This window comes from Tympanuchus pallidicinctus, unplaced genomic scaffold (genome assembly GCF_026119805.1).
Source record: "Tympanuchus pallidicinctus isolate F22 unplaced genomic scaffold, pur_lepc_1.0 scaffold23, whole genome shotgun sequence".
In the NCBI taxonomy this organism is placed as follows: Eukaryota; Metazoa; Chordata; class Aves; order Galliformes; family Phasianidae; genus Tympanuchus; species Tympanuchus pallidicinctus.
In genome coordinates this window covers 596,538-613,536 of record NW_026294740.1, presented here as the reverse complement: position 1 = coordinate 613,536, position 16,999 = coordinate 596,538, and the positions used below count along the sequence as shown (strand labels likewise).

Sequence of the window (16,999 nt, the reverse complement as noted above, 5' to 3'; positions counted from 1 at the left end):
CCAGCTATGGCAATTTCAGTTTCAGTGCATGAATTTTGTTTCATACAAGTCAGAACTTTGAAGATGAGACTATTTGGGTATTGTACTCATGAATGACAAATGTCTAAACAAATTGAATTACAGCAGAGTGTTAAAAGGTCATAGATCCTGCCCTTTTCTTTCTGCTGGCAACTTCAGCAGCAAAATTCATTAATTTCCACTGCCTTCCTATTACAATTATAGTTAATAAGTATATGCCCCATAGGTTCAATGTTTTTCAAGACTGTAGGTCTTTTATACTACATGTTTATAGAAGTGTTTCTTTGTCTTTAAACAAAATGCTTCACCTTTATTTCAACTGCTGGTAATGATGTCTTAAAATAAAACTTGCTCAGCAACTTCACTCATCTTACAGACATGATGTTCTTAAAGCCCCAAGCCTACAATTGTTAAAGGTGATCAGATACAGCTCTTCTAGACATCTGAACACATAGACTTCATCAGTTATGAGCTCTTGTTTCCTAAGTCAACCTAAGTCAATCAAATCTTCCATTAGGACACGTTAGATACTCCATATAGTACAGGCTGAAGAAAAACAAAGTCACAGTCAGTCTCCCAGTCTGACAGAATATATCTAAATGATCTGTGCCACATTACTTCTCCCCATTAGAATATTCTGCTGAGGTGCCTTCAGTGAAGAGCAGCCATGGCTTCTTCAGATGCTGAGATGGCTGTCTTTGGAGAGGCAGCTCCTTACCTCCGAAAGTCAGAGAAGGAAAGAATTGAGGCCCAGAACAAGCCTTTTGATGCCAAGTCATCTGTCTTTGTGGCCCATCCAAAGGAATCCTTTGTGAAAGGGACAATCCAAAGCAGGGAAACAGGGAAGGTCACTGTCAAGACTGAAGCTGGAGAGGTGAGAAAAAAGCAAGCTTCAGATCAGCATTTAATCATCACTCTGAGCTTTTAGCTGACATAGGCAGATCTTTCACTTCCTTTACAGACTCTGACCGTGAAGGAAGATCAGGTCTTCTCCATGAACCCTCCCAAGTACGATAAAATTGAGGACATGGCCATGATGACCCACCTCCACGAACCCGCTGTGCTGTACAACCTCAAAGAGCGTTATGCAGCCTGGATGATCTACGTAAGTACCAGCAGCTCTCTTCCTGGGCTGGTAGCTGGGGAGGACTGCTGTGCCAGGCTGAGTGGAAGCCAACGTGCCGTGTCCCTTCCTCGCAGACCTACTCGGGCCTCTTCTGTGTCACTGTCAACCCCTACAAGTGGCTGCCGGTGTACAACCCGGAGGTGGTGTTGGCCTACCGAGGCAAAAAGCGCCAGGAGGCCCCTCCACACATCTTCTCCATCTCTGACAACGCCTATCAGTTCATGCTGACTGGTGAGTGCTTGATCTCCTTCAAAGCAGTCTGAACTGAAGAGCCCCATTGATCTTACTGGAGTATGTGAAAAGCCAGTGAAAACATCATGGAGCTGTGTGACAGAAATTGATCAAGTTAAGGAGGAACTGATTTCAAGCAAATGGTACCAGAAGCATGCACAGCACTGTGTATTATTTCTAGCATATCATACCAAATGCTACAGTCTCTCAATGCAGAAATAACAGTGGACTCATAACTTACTTTTTTGCAATGACTGAATTCAGCACATTATTATTCCATACAGAGTTTTACTTTGAACAGAGGTAGGCACCTTGATCAGACTCCCGTGTATGAGAAGTATGAGAATGTATGTGAAGGGCAAGAAGATACACAGTTTGTGTGAGGACCATGTGCCTCTTACAGTTGTATGTATCCATTTGAGCTTATACTTGCCACTTGGGATATGGAAGGAAACCTATTATTTACTTGTGGGAATTAATGCTTGGATTTTCTGATGAAGCTCCAACTTACACTTTCAGTCAGCTCACTGCTACACAGAACAACAGCTAACACTGGACTTCCTAGGGTTTTCACTGTCTTCCGTCCCTGCAGTTCCTGCAGATTTCCATTCGTATTTGTCTCCTAGATTTTGTGTTTCTTGTTATTCATGAGCAGTAGGAAAAGCTTTATTATCTCTGTCTTTTCACAGACCGCGAGAATCAGTCGATCCTGATCACGTAAGTACGCTCCTGCTCGGGTCCCTGCGGGGCTGCCCTGTGCCAGGGGACCTTCTCCCTGACCTCACGCTCTCTGCTTCTCTGTTTGGCTCGACAGCGGAGAATCCGGTGCAGGGAAGACTGTGAACACGAAACGTGTCATCCAGTACTTTGCAACAATTGCAGCTAGTGGGGAGAAGAAGAAAGAGGAGCAGTCTGGAAAAATGCAGGTACATTAAGAGATACTGGCTTGAATCAATGTTTATTCTGTTCTAGCATGAATTTTAGAAAATAATAATTATCCAGTAATAATTGTTATCCTGTAGGGAACGCTTGAGGATCAAATCATCAGTGCCAACCCTCTGCTGGAGGCCTTTGGAAATGCCAAGACTGTGAGGAATGACAACTCCTCACGTTTTGTACGTCGCTACTGCCCTTACAGTAATGATGGGGCGAGTGATATTCTTAAATAAGGAGTTGTCCGAAGAAGCCATCCAGGCTGAAATGCTCCTCTGTTTCCTCAACAGGGTAAATTCATCAGAATCCATTTTGGGGCCACAGGCAAACTGGCTTCTGCTGACATTGAAACTTGTAAGAGACTCTCCCGGCCTGTTCAAATTCCTTCCCAAATTCCCATCGCCATGTCCCATCTTGTACTTGACTCTTGTACCTTCCTTGACAGATCTGCTGGAAAAGTCCAGAGTTACTTTCCAGCTCAAGGCAGAAAGAAGCTACCACATTTTTTATCAGGTCACCTCCAACAAGAAGCCAGAGCTAATTGGTAGGAGACATCACTGAGCTTTTTGGAGGCAGATTACAGAGCAATAGTTGATAACTTTACGAAAAGAATGAAATGTAATCTGTGAACATCCATTTGTTTTCAGAAATGCTCCTTATTACCACCAACCCGTATGACTACCCTTTTGTGAGTCAAGGTGAGATCACTGTCCCCAGCATTGATGACAAGGAGGAGCTGATGGCTACAGATGTGAGTAGTGCGTAAAACAGGTCAATTGTTATACGTCATGCATCATATTCAGACAAATATTTCACTATACTGAATCTATTACCAGAGTGCCATTGACATCCTGGGCTTCTCTGCTGATGAAAAGACTGCCATCTACAAGCTGACAGGGGCTGTCATGCATTATGGGAACTTGAAGTTTAAGCAGAAACAGCGAGAGGAGCAGGCAGAGCCAGATGGCACAGAAGGTATTGTTAAACTCAGTAGCTAATGGTCCTTTAAGCCACTCTGTGTCTTAGCCAAAGTTGGGCTTTAGAATCCCAAGGAAAACAGTAAGTCAGAAGCAGTCCCTTCTCCACCCATTGTATCAGTTTCTCTGATGTAAAATCTCTGGATTTGTCTATCGTATCCCAAATTAACAATTTAAACTGTCCTGTGTACACTGCCAGGAAGCCAGGAGCTGTGGATGTCTTTTCTGAAATGTTATTGCTCATACTTTTGTTGGACATAGCTTATAACTCTTGTGGAACAGTAAAGTAGTTCAGCCCTAACAAAATGGGTGGTCACGTTCCTTTTCTCCCTCACCTGTCAGATGCTCAGGGAACTCTGTTGTGAAAGGTGCATTTGTTTCCACTCTGTTGGGGTAGGATCTTGAAACCATGTCTCCAAATTTCTCAGTGATGGCTCCTTCTTGCCAAAGGACTGGGCAGAAGGTGGGAAGTACCGCAGTCGCATCTGAGAAAGGACAGAATCCAATGAGTTTCACTCCTGAGACATGTGCATACCACAAAACTGTTCAGCTTTCAGTTCTGTAAAATTTTAACAAAGCATCATTACATTTTGCATGCCTCAATGAAGAACTTCAAACATAAGTTCTTTCAAAAAGCTCAACACACATAATGGTTTTGATGTCACTGAGACTCTTTCTGCAGTGCTTGGAGAAGACTTCAAGATACAAAATGTTAGTAATGCTGCATTCTTCTTTTCCATCTCGCTTTGCCATTTAGTGGCTGACAAGGCTGCCTACCTGATGGGCCTGAATTCAGCTGATATGCTCAAGGCACTGTGCTACCCTCGAGTCAAAGTTGGGAATGAGTATGTGACCAAAGGTCAAACTGTGCAGCAGGTTAGAAACACAGTCACCTGAAACCATGCTTTGAATAAAGACCTCTTTGATTCTTCTCTGCTGCGTATGGTAAATGCAAACATCTGCCTTTGCTTTAGGTGCACAATGCTGTAGGTGCTCTGGCAAAGGCTGTCTATGAGAGGATGTTCCTGTGGATGGTTGTTCGCATCAACCAGCAGCTGGACACCAAGCAGCCCAGGCAGTACTTCATTGGTGTCCTGGACATCGCTGGCTTTGAGATCTTTGATGTGAGTAACAAAGATTTGTAAGAGCTGCTTGGAAGTCACATCTGGGTGTTATGACAACTTTAACATCCATATTATCATCACATAATTTATTGTAATTGTTTGGAACTTGATGAACTTTAGGGTCCTTTCCTAGCTACTCTATGAGTGTATGGTCCTATTTGCCTTTTTTTTTCTTCCTATAAAGTAGATTTGACCCTTGAAAGGATTTTTTCATGACTATAGGCTCATTTTCAAGAGGTAAAAACTCAAAAGAGCAGAATGGTTCGAACAGAAAAATTCTTTCGTTTAAATGATCAAAGACAGCATAAGAGATACAGATCATGATACAAATAACCTTTTTTCTATAGCGTGGCCTCAGATGAGGAATGAAGTATATTCTACCTTCTCAGATTTATCAAGGATTAAAATATTGTTACAAACAACGATTTTTAAGCATTTCTTAATTTTGCTACATAGACTTAAAGCTGAATTAAGAAATACGCAGGCACAACGAAACCAATACTGCCGCTTTCTGTATTTTTAAAGGATGAGGTTTTGCAGTTACTATTGCATCTTGCAAATATGAATCTTTATCATTTTACTCCCAGTTCAACAGCTTTGAGCAGCTGTGCATCAACTTCACCAATGAGAAACTGCAACAGTTTTTCAACCACCACATGTTTGTGCTGGAGCAAGAGGAGTACAAGAAGGAAGGCATTGAATGGACATTCATTGACTTTGGGATGGACCTGGCTGCCTGCATTGAGCTCATTGAGAAGGTATGAGCATAGGAATTTTACAATTACTAGAGCTCAGTTTTCAAAGGAATCTTCCATGTTCATAAGCAAATATTTAGATCTCGTTGTTCAAAAATATATTGCTGTTTAGTTTATTTCATCTGCAGGTGAGAAATTAAAGCTGTGTCACACAGCTTTATGGCAGCAGGTTTGCACTGATCTCTTCTGAAGTGCTAAAAGGTTGTTAAATTCTCAATCAAAATGTTTTCTCAAAACAGCTAGAATAAGTTCCCAGTTGAGCTTCCACCTCACCTCTCAGTTCTGACAGACTTGTGCTCCCACAGCAATACAGCTGTATCTTTGTAAAATAAACTCAGAGATGGAGATGCATAATTGATAGCAAGCAGTTGCACTTACATGTACATCCTTTGACTTAGAATAAGAAGGCAATCACATTAGATACAGGATGCAGTGTTCAGTGGCTGACAGGATGATAAGAAATTAGAATCACAGAATTTCAGAGTGCAAAGGATCTGTGAGGTCACTTAATCTAACCCCCTTGGTCACATAAGGGTCAACTAGAACAGGTTTCTGAGGACCACAAAGCTCTGTTTTGAATATCTCAAGTGATAAACTTGGATAACGATAACCCGTTTCAACAATTGACCATCCTCTTATTTTGTGTGTGTTCCACCTTGTCAGGTCACTGGGAAGCATAAGTGCCCTGAAAGCTAAATTGCTGATTTTCTCTCCCATGTATTTTTCCCAGCCCATGGGCATCTTCTCCATCCTGGAAGAGGAGTGCATGTTCCCTAAGGCAACTGACACTTCTTTCAAGAACAAGCTATATGACCAGCATCTGGGCAAGTCCAGCAACTTCCAGAAGCCCAAGCCTACCAAAGGAAAGGTTGAGGCCCACTTCTCCCTCATACACTATGCTGGAACAGTGGACTACAACATCACTGGTTGGCTTGAGAAGAACAAGGACCCCCTGAACGAAACTGTCATTGGGTTGTACCAGAAATCTTCACTGAAAACTTTGGCCTTACTGTTCGCCAACTATGGGGGAGCAGAAGCAGGTCAGCTCTTTGAAACATGTATTTCCACCAGTTTACAAAGTAGAAAAAGTATCATAAAAGGTAAAAACAAAAATATGAAATCTCTTATATTTATTTCTCCATTCTGCAGACGCTAGTGGTGGAGGCAAGAAAGGTGGCAAGAAGAAGGGTTCTTCTTTCCAGACTGTCTCAGCTCTTTTCCGGGTACAATACAGAGTTCAATATTTTTTCCTAAGATGAGGAGGAAATTCACTACTTAAAATAGTTTTTCCCCTTCCCCCCACCCACCCTCTTGCTTGTGATAAAAAAGAAGCCCTGAAGTTCTTGGGCCATGCTTTGATAGGAGTAAACCCACTGTAATTTAATTCTGCTCTTCCACTGAATGCACAAATTTTCTTTTCATCCACTTTTCACAAGACAGTGTCTTCAGATGGAACAACATTATACAGGAAACTTTTAAGAAACATCTAAAATATGCATATTTCCTTCAAGTGCCCTCCTCTAGCTTCAGAAACTTTGATTGCCCTGTAACAATATTCTTTCTGCCTGCTGGTTTCCTTCAGTCATATATCTAATATTTTTTTCATGATTAATGGATCAGCCTCTTAAGGTTGAAATACCATCACACCTTGGGATATGGATTTTTAAGATGTTGTATACTTGACAGTTATTTTCTCATAACCAACTCTTGCTGCCTGTCAGCACCATACATATCTAAACTCTCCTCGAGGCTATTTATTATATTCACCCTTCATTTAGTGTTCCCTTCTTAATATAAATTAGTTCCTTCTACAGAAAGATGTTGAGACTGCTTTTTTTGGAAACATGCCCTGGAGGTACCTGCCTCCCTCCACTAATTATACACAATAATCATTTACAAAAACTTACTCAGATGTTAGTTACAAACCAACAGTGCGATTCATCTCACCTCATTCTCATCTCACAAGTGAAAGATGCAACCTAGACATATAATACCCAGCTTGTTGTTTTTGTTCTATGTAGTGTGATCCACTTTAAATGCATACTGTAGTATGCTTCAAACTGGCTCACAGAGCTATCTGTATATCTCTCCTGGTACACATAATGGAAGATGGGTATCATTTCTACTGAACGCATTCCACTAGATTCAGAGAAATGTCACAAAATTGTATGTTTGAGAGTACAGTATCTCCTACAGACAAAACAGACAAATTTTCTACATTAAGTGAATAATCATATATGGAAACTCAGAAAAACTGGTGCAGGTGGTGTCAGCTCAGGATTCTGCAAGCTAATGTTTGTTTGATAATGTTATCTCATTACAGAGGGCTTGATGCTTACAGTGAGATTCTGTTTGCTAATATAAACTTTTGTTGATGATTCTCCCAGGAGAACTTAAACAAGCTGATGACCAATCTGAGAAGCACCCACCCCCATTTTGTACGCTGTATTATCCCCAATGAAACAAAAACGCCTGGTAAGAGACTCACTCACAGACAACCTTCAGTATCTCTTCTCTGCTGTACCACACTCTCATACAGCACTCATTTGTACTCTGAATTGCTAGGTGCCATGGAGCATGAGCTGGTTCTGCACCAGCTGAGGTGTAATGGCGTGCTGGAAGGGATCAGAATTTGCAGGAAAGGATTCCCCAACAGAGTCCTGTATGCAGATTTTAAACAGAGGTCAGACTGCATTCAATTCCTGGATTTTGTCCATCTTGAGCTTACAAAATTTAAACCTCACCTCTGGTGACAAAAGCATTCTCTTAGCATTTACATCTAGCAGTGGAGTTATGTTGTCTTTCTTGCAGGTAACTGATCACAACAACAGACCTGTTTATATTATATTTTGTCCCCCAGATACAAAGTACTAAATGCAAGTGCTATTCCAGAGGGACAGTTCATTGACAGCAAGAAGGCTTGTGAGAAACTTCTTGGATCGATTGATATAGATCACACTCAGTATAAATTTGGTCACACCAAGGTACCAGAAGTGTTCGTTTAAAGTACTATGTGTTTTTTGTTTTGTAAAGCTTGAGGGTGATACTGAGATTCTTCAGATAGCATGGGAAATCATCAAACAATAAGTTTAAAACACATAAACTAGATACTAATTGACTCAATACTTTGAAATTCATTGATGGAGAATGATTCTAATTAAGGGTTCCTAATTGAAGACAAAGTTGTAGAATAGAAGAATCAAGAATTAATAAGAACAATGGAATAAGATCTTATAGTTTTTCGTGTACTGTAATATGACTGTAATAGCCAGACCAGCATGACTGAAGATATTAAAGAGGAATTCACATGGTAACTACACATATTCTTTGTGTTTTTGCTCTTTCTCTTAACTTCTGTGATATCTGCCATGGAGGAACTGGTTACTTGGCTACAGTGACCAATGAGCACATATACTGCACTTATTTTCATTTTACGATCTAAGGTGTTCTTCAAAGCTGGGCTGGTTGGCCTTCTGGAGGAGATGAGGGATGAGAAACTGGCACAACTCATCACTCGCACACAGGCCAGGTGCAGGGGTTTCCTGATGAGAGTGGAGTACCAGAAAATGGTGGAGAGGAGGTAGACATTTCTTTAAATTAGGTTTACTGGGTTTTATATATTGTGTCATCCAAGTCTAAACTGCCAATATTTATTTGACTTACCTTTCAGAGAGTCCATCTTCTGCATCCAGTACAACATTCGTGCATTCATGAATGTCAAGCACTGGCCCTGGATGAAGCTGTTCTTCAAGATCAAGCCCCTGCTGAAGAGTGCAGAGTCTGAGAAGGAGATGGCAAACATGAAACAAGAGTTTGAGAAGACCAAGGAAGAGCTTGCAAAGTCTGAGGCAAAGAGGAAGGAACTGGAGGAGAAAATGGTGAAGCTGGTGCAGGAGAAAAATGACCTGCAGCTCCAAGTACAGGCTGTGAGTTTATCATTCACTTATCACAGAGAAAATAAGTTTGCATGTTCAGATTTTTCTTCATCAAACAGAAGGTCAGATTACAGAAGACCACAAGTCAGAAATTTGGAGATTTATCGATCATTTGTATGCAGGCTGTGAGTAATACCAGTGTGACTGATTCTAACTGACTGTGAACTTAAAGCTGACTACATTTTCAAAACACACATAGGAATTACAATTTAATGTAATTAAGTTGTACTTCACTAAGTGCTACAGTGAAAAACAGAACTAGCTATGGTAAGAACTGTCAGAAGGCTACAGTCATGGCATTTCAAGACCACATGGATACCAGAGGTTGAGACATTTCACAAAATCATAGAACAGCACATCCTGAGTAAGAAGGAACCCAAGAATGATTTGGTCCAACTCCCAGGTTAACACAAGATTTCCTCAAATTCAAACCAAGTTTCTGAGAGCATCAACAAAACAATTCTTGAATACTGACAGGTTCAGTTCCATGACCTGGGGAGCCTGCTCCAGAGCCCAACCACCCTAGTGGTGAAGAACCTTTTCCTAATATCCAATCTCCTGATGCAGCTTCATGCTGTTTCATCAGGGACTACTGCTGGTCACCAGTTCTGTGGTGTTAGCTGAGACCATTAGCACTTACATACATACTTACATTGAACTGCACCACAACAATTAAGAAATTTTACTTTTAGTATTATGTTTTTGTTCTTCTATTTATGTTTTCCAACCTCTCCAAAACAGAGAATGTCTATCCTTATAAATACATGACTTTAGGGAATACAAAAGAGGGCATTTCTTCTCTCTGTATCCCAATTAAACAAGATAATTTCTTCCCTTCCAATGTAGGTGGAGTTCATCTCATCCTCTAAAAGTACTCAGAAGCACTAGATAAAATTACACGGTACATCTATGAGGTTTTAATCCTGTGATTTATTTAATCCTGTGCATGTGCTCACTGCTGCCTCATGGCCAGCTTCTCGCCCACCAGGACCCCAAGTCCTTCTGCGCAGGGCTGCTCTCAAGCACATCTTCCCCCAGTCTGTATCAATACCTGGCATTGCCCCCACCCAATGGCAGCACCCTGTGCTTGGCCTTGTTGAACCTCATTTGGTTCTCATGGGCCCACTTCTCCAGCCTGTCCAGATTCCTCTGGATGGCTTCCCTTCCCTCCAGTGTATCAATGGCACTGCTCAGCTTGGTGTCATCTGCAAATGCATAGTCCAAATGACTCAATTTCTGACAGCTACTGGATGTGACAAGAGTATTGCAGACAAAAAGCTGAAACTGATGGATGCTGAGTGTTTTTTGAGAAATGGTGAAAATCTAAAGCAGAAACAGTTGCTCTAAAAAGCCAGTAGGGTAAAAAATAGTATGAATAAAAAATAGTATGAATGTGAGCATCACTTTGGTATTTGTATGTCTGTCTTGGCATATGATTATCACTCAGCATTTGTAAATGCTTGTAATTAGAAGAGAGATTCATATAATTAAACCCACATTTACACACTCTGTTAATTATTATGGGTTAAGATACATATACACATGTATATGTGTTTTAATACTCAGCTCTTCCTGTAGATAAGAAAAGGTTTTGTTTGGCATTAAGTTTCAAAACCAGATGTATTAAAAGGAACAATTTAAAATAAATTAAAAATTGTCTCTATTTCTCCTGGAATATAAAACAAACATTTGACTAAAAAATTGCTAGTAAGGAATCTAAATTTATGAAGCTAAGAGTCACACTATTCGCCCAAAGGGCATATCTGAAAAAAATGCATTTCCCCTCAGGAAGCTGATGCATTGGCTGATGCTGAAGAAAGATGTGACCAGCTCATCAAAACCAAAATCCAGCTGGAAGCCAAAGTAAAGGAGGTGACAGAACGAGCTGAGGATGAGGAGGAAATTAATGCTGAGTTGACAGCCAAGAAGAGGAAACTGGAGGATGAATGCTCAGAGCTGAAGAAAGATATAGATGACCTGGAGTTAACGTTGGCCAAGGTTGAGAAGGAAAAGCATGCCACTGAAAACAAGGTACGAGGCAGAAGTTGTCACTCTGGAAAGAATTCTGCTTTGATACACAGTATGAAATTGTGAACAACATTTTTTATATACATTTACTTCCCACTTGTCAAAGGTGAAAAACCTCACAGAGGAGATGGCAGCCCTGGATGAGACCATTGTGAAGCTGACAAAAGAGAAGAAAGCCCTCCAAGAGGCCCATCAGCAGACACTGGATGACCTGCAGGCTGAAGAGGACAAAGTCAATACGCTGACCAAAGCTAAAACCAAGCTGGAGCAGCAAGTGGACGATGTAAGCAAAATGCATATAGCCATTACAGGACAGTTGTGGAGATAAATATGGCTGGCAGAGCACTGATGATCCCATTCTGTTTAGCTGGAAGGGTCCCTGGAGCAAGAGAAGAAGCTGCGCATGGACCTTGAGAGAGCAAAGAGGAAACTTGAAGGAGACCTGAAGTTGGCCCATGATAGCATAATGGATTTGGAAAATGATAAGCAGCAGCTGGATGAGAAACTGAAGAAGTAAGTGAGGTTGTGGGACACCTGAGTGCTGGGCAGGTGCACGTAGGAGGTTTTGTTCAGGTGTTAACACAGTTTGTTTTGTGCAAAAGGAAAGACTTTGAAATCAGCCAAATCCAGAGCAAAATTGAGGATGAACAACTTCTGGGCATGCAGTTACAGAAGAAAATTAAAGAGTTGCAGGCAAGTCTCTGGTTCTTTTCCTCTATCACACAGGCTGAGGTCAGGTATGAAGGGTTGAAGGATATGGGTGTGAAGGGTTCCTGATGCTCCCCAGGCCCGTATTGAGGAACTGGAGGAGGAAATCGAGGCAGAGCGAACCTCTCGGGCCAAAGCAGAGAAGCACCGAGCTGACCTCTCCAGGGAGCTGGAGGAGATCAGTGAGCGCCTGGAGGAAGCAGGAGGGGCTACGGCAGCTCAGATTGAGATGAACAAGAAGCGTGAGGCAGAATTTCAGAAGATGCGCCGTGACCTGGAAGAGGCCACGCTGCAGCACGAAGCCACGGCTGCCGCCCTGCGGAAGAAGCATGCGGACAGCACAGCGGAGCTTGGGGAGCAGATCGACAACCTGCAACGAGTCAAGCAGAAGCTGGAGAAGGAGAAGAGTGAGCTGAAGATGGAGATTGATGACTTGGCCAGCAACATGGAGTCTGTCTCCAAAGCCAAGGTACAGGATACTTTTATTAGCACTTTCTCAACAGTATATTTATGTTCAATCTTACCTTGCTTCAACATTGTCAGCTGTATTTTCTCAGAATAGAACAGATAAAACCCTAATTAATGCACATTGTCGCTAAATATGTAAAGTGTATCTTCTGGCCACTTTTTCCTTCTGTAAATAAAATGGAGCCTGGTATTCACTCTGTTTTCTAATGTATGTTTGATAACTAGGCAAACCTGGAGAAGATGTGCCGCACTTTGGAAGACCAACTGAGTGAATTTAAAACAAAGGACGAGCAGAATCTGCGCATGATCAGTGATCTCAGTGCTCAAAGAGCTCGCCTTCAAACAGAATCTGGTTAGACACCTCATCTCTAGCTTGGAAATAATATATTAACCTTAAGGTCATAATTTAATTTAAGATTGGCTGCTGAAATATTTTCTGACTAAAAACATTCTCCAGGTGAATACGCACGCCAGGCGGAGGAAAAAGATGGTTTAATTTCTCAGCTGTCCAGAGGGAAACAGGCCTTTACGCAACAGATTGAAGAACTAAAGCGGCAACTAGAAGAAGAGATAAAGGTGAAGACCATTCATGGTTTCCATGCAAATCCAACAGTTCAAAAAGAGATCTACTTAAGAGTACTTAATAAATGACTAGAATATCTAGTCTAGGCCTTGTCAGTGCAGACTCCCAGGTTTCTATAGAGTACTGAGATTTGGCTTCATTTTTTTCATGCTGTGCATAAATCACTGTTTCTCTTGGGAGAAAATACAGTGTTCAGGTGATAGTAAGAGGAGATTTCCCAGAATACCATAATTCCTTATTGCAATAATTTAATTCCTAGGCCAAGAACGCCCTCGCCCACAGCTTGCAGTCTGCCCGCCATGACTGTGACTTGCTCCGGGAACAATATGAGGAGGAGCAGGAAGCCAAGGGTGAGCTGCAGCGTGCCCTGTCCAAGGCCAACAGCGAAGTGGCCCAGTGGAGAACCAAATATGAGACGGATGCTATTCAGCGCACAGAGGAGCTGGAGGAGGCCAAGTATGTGGAGGGGAAGGCTGGTAGAAAGTAGTGGAAATTTGAAGAAATCTCTGACATACTGAAGGGTAAAAGACAAATAGCAGTTTGGAGAGGAGTGATAAGAAGGGAAATTTGTGCTGTTGAGATGGTGGTTTCAAAAGGACAAATAGGCAATGTGATAGAATGCAAGACAAAGGCAGTGTATGATGTATGCAGTGAGATGAGGAATTGATGAATTTCTAGACTTGAGGAAAGGAAAAGGGAATAAAGTTTGGGAGACGCTCTGCATTAGGTGCATCTGGGGAGAACACTGTGAAGTGCCTCAGTACGGTAGTGAAAAAGACAGAAAAATCTCCACTTTGCTCCCAAAGTCTGAGCTGTGCTTACAACCTTCCAGGAAGAAGCTGGCACAGCGCCTGCAGGAGGCAGAGGAACACGTTGAAGCCGTGAATGCCAAATGTGCTTCCCTGGAAAAGACAAAGCAGAGGCTGCAGAATGAGGTGGAGGACCTCATGATTGACGTGGAGCGAGCAAATGCTGCCTGCGCAGCTCTGGACAAGAAGCAGAAGAACTTTGACAAGGTATTCTGGGCTCCAGGCCTGTGTTTCCTGGGCACACAATGATTGTCGCATCCAAACTCACAATCTGTTTTTCCTCAGATCCTGGCGGAGTGGAAGCAGAAGTACGAGGAAACGCAGGCTGAGCTGGAGGCCTCCCAGAAGGAGTCTCGCTCCCTCAGCACAGAGCTGTTCAAGATGAAGAATGCCTATGAGGAGTCCCTGGACCACCTGGAAACGCTGAAGCGTGAGAACAAGAACTTGCAGCGTAAGTCGCTCAGCCTTTCCTGCTGGCAGGGCTTTCTCAGAAGCTCTCCTGCCCACCTCTCCACCTGGATCTGTGCCTGCAGTGATGGGAGCAGAGCTGTTATGCTGGGGTCACAGGGCCTTTCCCTCTATGCTCTATACCTGACCATGTGAATGTTCATTCTTCTCTACAGAGGAGATTTCTGACCTCACGGAGCAGATTGCAGAGGGAGGAAAGGCGATTCATGAGCTGGAGAAAGTCAAGAAGCAGATTGAGCAGGAGAAGTCTGAAATCCAGGCTGCCTTGGAGGAAGCTGAGGTACATGCTCATAATAACCGGCATCCACACTAAAAATATCAGCAGGGAGGAAATCTGACTAAGAAAGGCATGGTTGTCCTCTGTTCTGGCTACAGGGCATACCTACCTCAGATTTCCTGAGATATTCTGTATTCAGCTAGAAAGTAAGAAGTCGTTTTACTTACATGGATAAGTGATGACAATTATTTGTCCAGGCCTCCCTGGAACATGAAGAGGGGAAGATCCTGCGTCTCCAACTGGAGCTCAACCAGGTCAAGTCTGAGATTGACAGAAAGATAGCAGAGAAAGATGAGGAAATTGACCAGCTGAAGAGAAACCACCTCAGAATTGTGGAGTCCTTGCAGAGCAGCCTGGATGCTGAGATCAGGAGCAGGAATGAAGCCCTGCGGCTGAAGAAGAAGATGGAGGGAGACCTGAATGAAATGGAGATCCAGCTGAGCCATGCCAACCGTGTTGCTGCAGAGGCACAAAAGAACCTGAGAAACACGCAGACAGTGTTGAAGGTCTGTTCAGCAAAATACAAATAAGGGACTGTCTTCCCTGACATTTTAGTCACCTTGGGTTTGCTGTGCCCCTTGTCGTTTCTCTTGTCTCTTCTACAGGATACCCAGATACACTTGGATGATGCTCTCAGGACTCAGGAGGACCTGAAAGAGCAGGTGGCCATGGTGGAGCGCAGAGCAAACCTGCTGCAGGCTGAGATTGAGGAGCTACGGGCAGCCCTGGAGCAGACGGAGCGCTCGAGGAAAGTGGCTGAGCAGGAGCTTCTGGATGCAAGTGAGCGTGTGCAGCTCCTCCATACCCAGGTGAGGCCTTGATGCTCCAACTAGTTGTGTAGGCACTGTTACAGTGGCAGGAAATAGTGGTGCCAATGCAAAAAACATGGTCACAGTCCATCAGCTTAGCCCACCACTGAAATTGTGTAAACAGCCATTTCACAAAGAATTCCACATTTAAAATGCAAAGGTTGAAGAGTAAAGAATTGGTTTAGACTGTCGCTGGTGTATTCCAGGTCTCAGAGTACAAGTCTTGCAATCTCTATTTGTACAGAACACCAGCTTGATCAACACCAAGAAGAAACTAGAAACAGACATTGCCCAAATTCAGAGCGAAATGGAGGATACCATCCAGGAAGCCCGCAATGCTGAAGAGAAGGCCAAGAAGGCCATCACCGATGTGAGTCGTGGCTCTTTCACTGCTGACAGCCGACACAGTTCTCCCAAGAAGTCTCTGACCCCAAACTCGCTTTGCTGCTTTGCCTCTCCAGGCGGCCATGATGGCAGAAGAGCTGAAGAAGGAGCAGGACACCAGTGCCCACCTGGAGAGGATGAAGAAGAACCTGGACCAGACGGTGAAGGACCTGCAGCTCCGTCTGGATGAGGCAGAGCAGCTGGCCCTGAAGGGAGGCAAGAAGCAAATCCAGAAGCTGGAGGCCAGGGTGCGTAGGGCTGGTATTTGTGCAAGTGTGTGCAACGCCAGGTCAGAGATAGCAGGGAAGCTCCAAAATGGGCTTTTCATTGCAGGTGCGGGAGCTGGAAGGGGAGGTTGATGCTGAGCAGAAGCGCAGCGCTGAAGCCGTGAAGGGTGTGCGCAAGTACGAGAGGAGGGTGAAGGAGCTGACCTACCAGGTAAGGCTGATGGCATCTTTGTGTTGACATAGCATTCTATAGGAAGCCACTGCATTTCTCTATGAACTCCAAGAGGAAATGTCATTTTGTCGTGTGGGGAAAATAATTCCTCTCTCTTTCCTGCTTACTGTCTGCTTTAGTCTGAGGAAGACCGGAAGAATATTCTTAGACTCCAGGATCTGGTGGACAAACTGCAGATGAAGGTGAAATCCTACAAGAGGCAATCTGAGGAGGCTGTAAGTATCACTCTGAGTAGTGCTAAGAGTGCTCTTCAAGGAAAAGAATATGAAAGATTTGGGAAGTTTGATTTGTCAATTGTGGTGGGCTTCAAGTTCTTTGACACATTTATTGATCCACTTTGCCTTTCAGGACAAAAGTAATGAGATGATAAAAAGGAAACAAGCCAAATGCACTTAAATTGTTCTGGAGTATATAATGGAAATGTTTCTAAAATGCATTTCTTAGCAATAATATTAAGTGCACAATATATTAAGAATTTTTCAAAAGAAAATGTTTTTGATCTACTGAGTTTTAAATAAGCGTCTTAAGATAAATGCTCGTGATCCTTTGAAATTCAAAGAACTTGGTAATCATTTGGAAAGACAGGAGCTGGGCTCTTCACCACCAACTCCCTCTCCCTGTACAGGAGGAGCTGTCCAACGTCAACCTCTCCAAGTTCCGCAAGATCCAGCACGAGCTGGAGGAAGCCGAGGAGCGGGCTGACATTGCAGAGTCACAGGTCAACAAGCTCCGAGCAAAGAGCCGGGAGTTCCATAGGAGGATTGAAGAGGAAGAGTGAGGATGTCATGAGGCAGCAAAGCAGCCTGAGGAGTGCACAAAATGTGTCACTTTCTTTTGCAATGTCTTTGTAACCATGTCAGTGTCTAGAGAATAAAAACCATAGATTAATATGCATAAGCACTACAAA

General features: G+C 43.0%; 1 protein-coding gene and 1 long non-coding RNA gene across 3 annotated transcripts in view; one reads left to right on the top strand and one right to left on the bottom strand.

Annotated features, from left to right (window-relative positions):
- LOC128083194 (uncharacterized) overlaps positions 1-8,916 on the bottom strand; it is a 20,050-nt gene extending 11,134 nt beyond the window's left edge. The window contains exons 1-2 of one of the 2 annotated variants that reach the window (XR_008207991.1): positions 8,828-8,916; positions 3,621-3,770 (exon numbers count right to left, since the gene is read on the bottom strand). This is a non-coding gene — a long non-coding RNA (uncharacterized LOC128083194). Of the gene's footprint in view, positions 1-3,620; positions 3,771-7,656; positions 7,751-8,827 lie in introns of those variants that run through there. The other variant, XR_008207992.1, reaches the window with a different exon arrangement.
- The window catches only part of LOC128083184 (myosin heavy chain, skeletal muscle, adult-like), a 17,734-nt gene extending 735 nt beyond the window's left edge, over positions 1-16,999 (top strand). The window contains exons 2-39 of the mRNA XM_052688194.1: positions 650-892; positions 980-1,123; positions 1,219-1,375; positions 2,065-2,092; positions 2,190-2,301; positions 2,398-2,490; positions 2,599-2,662; positions 2,754-2,852; positions 2,956-3,059; positions 3,145-3,283; positions 4,043-4,161; positions 4,260-4,409; positions 4,997-5,167; positions 5,895-6,204; positions 6,314-6,387; positions 7,552-7,639; positions 7,730-7,847; positions 8,025-8,148; positions 8,608-8,744; positions 8,835-9,090; positions 10,888-11,130; positions 11,234-11,410; positions 11,495-11,640; positions 11,730-11,820; positions 11,915-12,304; positions 12,529-12,655; positions 12,761-12,879; positions 13,146-13,342; positions 13,719-13,902; positions 13,981-14,146; positions 14,319-14,443; positions 14,638-14,946; positions 15,046-15,249; positions 15,494-15,619; positions 15,711-15,881; positions 15,967-16,071; positions 16,212-16,307; positions 16,718-16,999. Of these exons, the coding sequence (XP_052544154.1) occupies positions 686-892; positions 980-1,123; positions 1,219-1,375; positions 2,065-2,092; positions 2,190-2,301; positions 2,398-2,490; positions 2,599-2,662; positions 2,754-2,852; positions 2,956-3,059; positions 3,145-3,283; positions 4,043-4,161; positions 4,260-4,409; positions 4,997-5,167; positions 5,895-6,204; positions 6,314-6,387; positions 7,552-7,639; positions 7,730-7,847; positions 8,025-8,148; positions 8,608-8,744; positions 8,835-9,090; positions 10,888-11,130; positions 11,234-11,410; positions 11,495-11,640; positions 11,730-11,820; positions 11,915-12,304; positions 12,529-12,655; positions 12,761-12,879; positions 13,146-13,342; positions 13,719-13,902; positions 13,981-14,146; positions 14,319-14,443; positions 14,638-14,946; positions 15,046-15,249; positions 15,494-15,619; positions 15,711-15,881; positions 15,967-16,071; positions 16,212-16,307; positions 16,718-16,870 (5,823 nt within the window). The 5' untranslated portion in view covers positions 650-685 and the 3' untranslated portion in view covers positions 16,871-16,999. The remainder of the gene's footprint in view (positions 1-649; positions 893-979; positions 1,124-1,218; positions 1,376-2,064; positions 2,093-2,189; positions 2,302-2,397; positions 2,491-2,598; positions 2,663-2,753; positions 2,853-2,955; positions 3,060-3,144; positions 3,284-4,042; positions 4,162-4,259; positions 4,410-4,996; positions 5,168-5,894; positions 6,205-6,313; positions 6,388-7,551; positions 7,640-7,729; positions 7,848-8,024; positions 8,149-8,607; positions 8,745-8,834; positions 9,091-10,887; positions 11,131-11,233; positions 11,411-11,494; positions 11,641-11,729; positions 11,821-11,914; positions 12,305-12,528; positions 12,656-12,760; positions 12,880-13,145; positions 13,343-13,718; positions 13,903-13,980; positions 14,147-14,318; positions 14,444-14,637; positions 14,947-15,045; positions 15,250-15,493; positions 15,620-15,710; positions 15,882-15,966; positions 16,072-16,211; positions 16,308-16,717) is intronic.